Source organism: Puntigrus tetrazona, chromosome 12 (assembly GCF_018831695.1).
Source record: "Puntigrus tetrazona isolate hp1 chromosome 12, ASM1883169v1, whole genome shotgun sequence".
Lineage (NCBI taxonomy): Eukaryota > Metazoa > Chordata > Actinopteri > Cypriniformes > Cyprinidae > Puntigrus > Puntigrus tetrazona.
The window spans coordinates 20,159,581-20,162,539 of NC_056710.1; the positions used below are offsets into that span (position 1 = coordinate 20,159,581).

The window sequence follows — 2,959 nt, forward strand, 5'->3', positions numbered from 1 at the left end:
CACACACACACACACACTCATATGTTATATAAACAAACTTTTATTTTGGATTGTTTGACAGAAAAAAATACTAAAACTTTTTGTTGATAACAGAAAAGTGTTCAGTTTATATATTTATTTATAATAAATGTAGATGTAAATGTTATCAAAATATATACTGTATGTGCATTAATATTTATAATATACACAGAACACACACACATTATGCAAACAGAAACTTTTTATTTTGGATGTGACTAAACGTTTGGCAAATACGAATAAATACTATACCAATATATTTCTTATGAGTTCAGAAATAGTTGATTAGCATCTGTAATGTGATGTGCCAGTTGTTAGCTTGTGTTCGTCTGTTTCTTTTCAATAGTTTCGTAACTCGTAATTACCGGTTGGTCTGCGTGTAATCGCAGGTACACCAGTGTTTCTCCGGCTCGCTGTCTGTGTTCAGTTCAGATTCAGAGGGAAACAGCTGCTTTGTGTGTGTGTGTGTGTGTGTGTGTGAGTGGTTTTAAAGAGGCCCAGGGTGAGAATATTGTGTAATTACTCTGTCTCTGTCTCTGTCTCCGAGAGACTCTGAGATAGCTGAGAGGAACGGCGTGTGTGAGAACGAAGGTGAGAGTCTGACAGAGACGGAAATAGAGACAGTAATTAACCCTCACAGGTCTCGCTCTCTATCTGTCGCTCCGCGCTCGTCCTCCGTCGTGGGGTCACCTGGCCTTTCGGGGTCACCGAGAAACGACCGCATGAACACACCAGTAAAACCTGACTCGCGCAGGAAATACCAGTGCGTGCGGGGAGAGCGGTGAATGTCAAGACGATTCCTGAAATAAAACCACGGCGTGAAAGTAGTTACTCGCTGAAAATCGATATATAAAACGATCAAAGACTTTGCATTGTGGAGATATTTCGGGTGCTTGTATGTGTCAGACCGGAGGCGCGTTTATTCCTGGGCTGCTATTATTTGTTGTGTGGTTAGTTATTGCTTCGCTGCATCGTCTCTAACTCTCTCTCACTCACACACACACACACACACACACACACACACACACACACACACACACACACACACACACACACACACACCAAACAGAAATTGATGCCATGTGTCTCACTACAGTGTTTTATGTTCTCTGTCTGCAGCAATCTATAACTATGACGCTCGCAGTGATGAAGAGCTGTCCTTACAGATCGGAGACACTGTACACATTCTGGAGACTTACGAAGGNCACACACACACACACACACACACACACACACACACACACACACACACACACACAACTAAAAGTGACACAGCAAAGCATCAATATGAAACAATGGTTATACAAGCTCAACCATTTAATCCTTCACCAAGGCTAATATAATACAAATTTATAAGGGAAAAATATCAATATAATATCAATATCAAGTGCAAAATAAAGTGTTTTTAATTTAATAATTTTTAAAATTTTACTTGAACGTCATATTATTTGTATCCGTTTTTTTATTTAACTTTTTTCTTTATTTTGAATGATGTCATTTTATTGTATTTAATGCGGATTGTCTCTCATTCTCTGTTTTTTGATGATCACTTCATCTTTATACCTTGAGAAAATGTCAAAATAGGACATCGTATTTAAAAATTTATTTAGTTTTTTAAAAAAAACGCAAGCCTCGTTTACGATAAATCTTAAATCGGCTTAGCTTTAATAAAAAAAAATAAATGCATCATTTATATCATGTAAATATTACTTTTAAAAAATGTATTACAGCTAAACAATGTTTTATGCATAATAAGCAAAGAAAGCCGTTGCACACAGCCGTCAGTGAAAATATTCTATATTACCTTGTTTTAGGCAGCATCACCTGCATTCGTAATTATTTTTTTAATATTAATAATTGCGTTTTATTTTCTTTATTATTAAGTCACGCTTACAATTTTTTTATTTAGTTTAAGAGTTAAAAACCTCATGTGAACCAGCTCATAAAATATTCACTTGTCCTCGACATTTCCTAAAGGTTAAGTACCACATCGTAGCGACCATTTGCTGAGGAAGGGGAAAAAAAACGTGCTTCTGCTCGGTTTTATCATCTTTGAGAGTTTGGCACACTATTTAGTACTCCATTTGTGTCGAGCCGTCTCCGTTGCCCTTTCGCTTCACCTCACGCCTCGGCTCCTCTCAATAACACACACTTCAGCGTTGAATGATCCGTTCGCGTCTCGCAGACATCTCCAGGAGGTGTCTTTTTTTATCATTTGAGGATATTGTTTTTTATTTGCGCTGTAGGGACACGGTGGCGTCTCTCTGTAATCTAATTGTTGGCATTTCCATCTGACTGCTGTGATATTTCTTGCTCTTCTCAGGGTGGTATCGAGGGTATCGGCTGAGGAGAAAATCGAAGAAGGTGAGTTACTGTGTGAAGCGCTTCCAGAGTACGGTCAGCTTTCTCGTTTAATGCGAGCGTTCAGCAGGCCTCAACTGGGTTTTTTCCTTTGTTTGCTCTTTTCTGACGTCCAGGGAGTGTTTCCGGCGTGTTACATACATCTGAAAGAGGCCACAGTCGAAGGCAGCGGGTCAGTATGTCCGTTCATAAATCCTGAAAGTTTGTAATTCGCTGAATATGATGGAAAGCGTTAGCAACATCTTAGCAGACGCTACTGTAGATCTTTAACCAAACCAACTCGTTTCGACCAGCTCGTAAATCCTTCACGGAGAAGGCAATCCCGGGATTTGTTGTGACGAACTCAGTGGGAGAAATATCGACTATAAAGCTGCTTATGTTTCATTCACTTCTCAAACGTATCAGAATTAGATGTAGTTTAGTTATTTTGCCTAATTAAAAAAGGATTAATTACCAGTGCAGAGCTGGGCCGATTTAGACCGAGCTTATTAACCTGGGTATTTGTGAAATGCATTTTATTTTATATTACGGTGTTATTTTTCCCTCTTTAGTTAGCTTTTTACATTTTTTTTTTTTTTTT

The 2,959-nt window shown here is 38.4% G+C and overlaps 1 protein-coding gene across 1 annotated transcript in view; it reads left to right on the plus strand.

Annotated features, from left to right (window-relative positions):
* LOC122355354 (dedicator of cytokinesis protein 1-like) overlaps positions 1 to 2,959 on the plus strand; it is a 61,773-nt gene that overhangs the window by 238 nt on the left and 58,576 nt on the right. The window contains exons 2-5 of the mRNA XM_043253523.1: positions 566 to 609; positions 1,138 to 1,219; positions 2,340 to 2,382; positions 2,496 to 2,551. Of these exons, the coding sequence (XP_043109458.1) occupies positions 566 to 609; positions 1,138 to 1,219; positions 2,340 to 2,382; positions 2,496 to 2,551 (225 nt within the window). The remainder of the gene's footprint in view (positions 1 to 565; positions 610 to 1,137; positions 1,220 to 2,339; positions 2,383 to 2,495; positions 2,552 to 2,959) is intronic.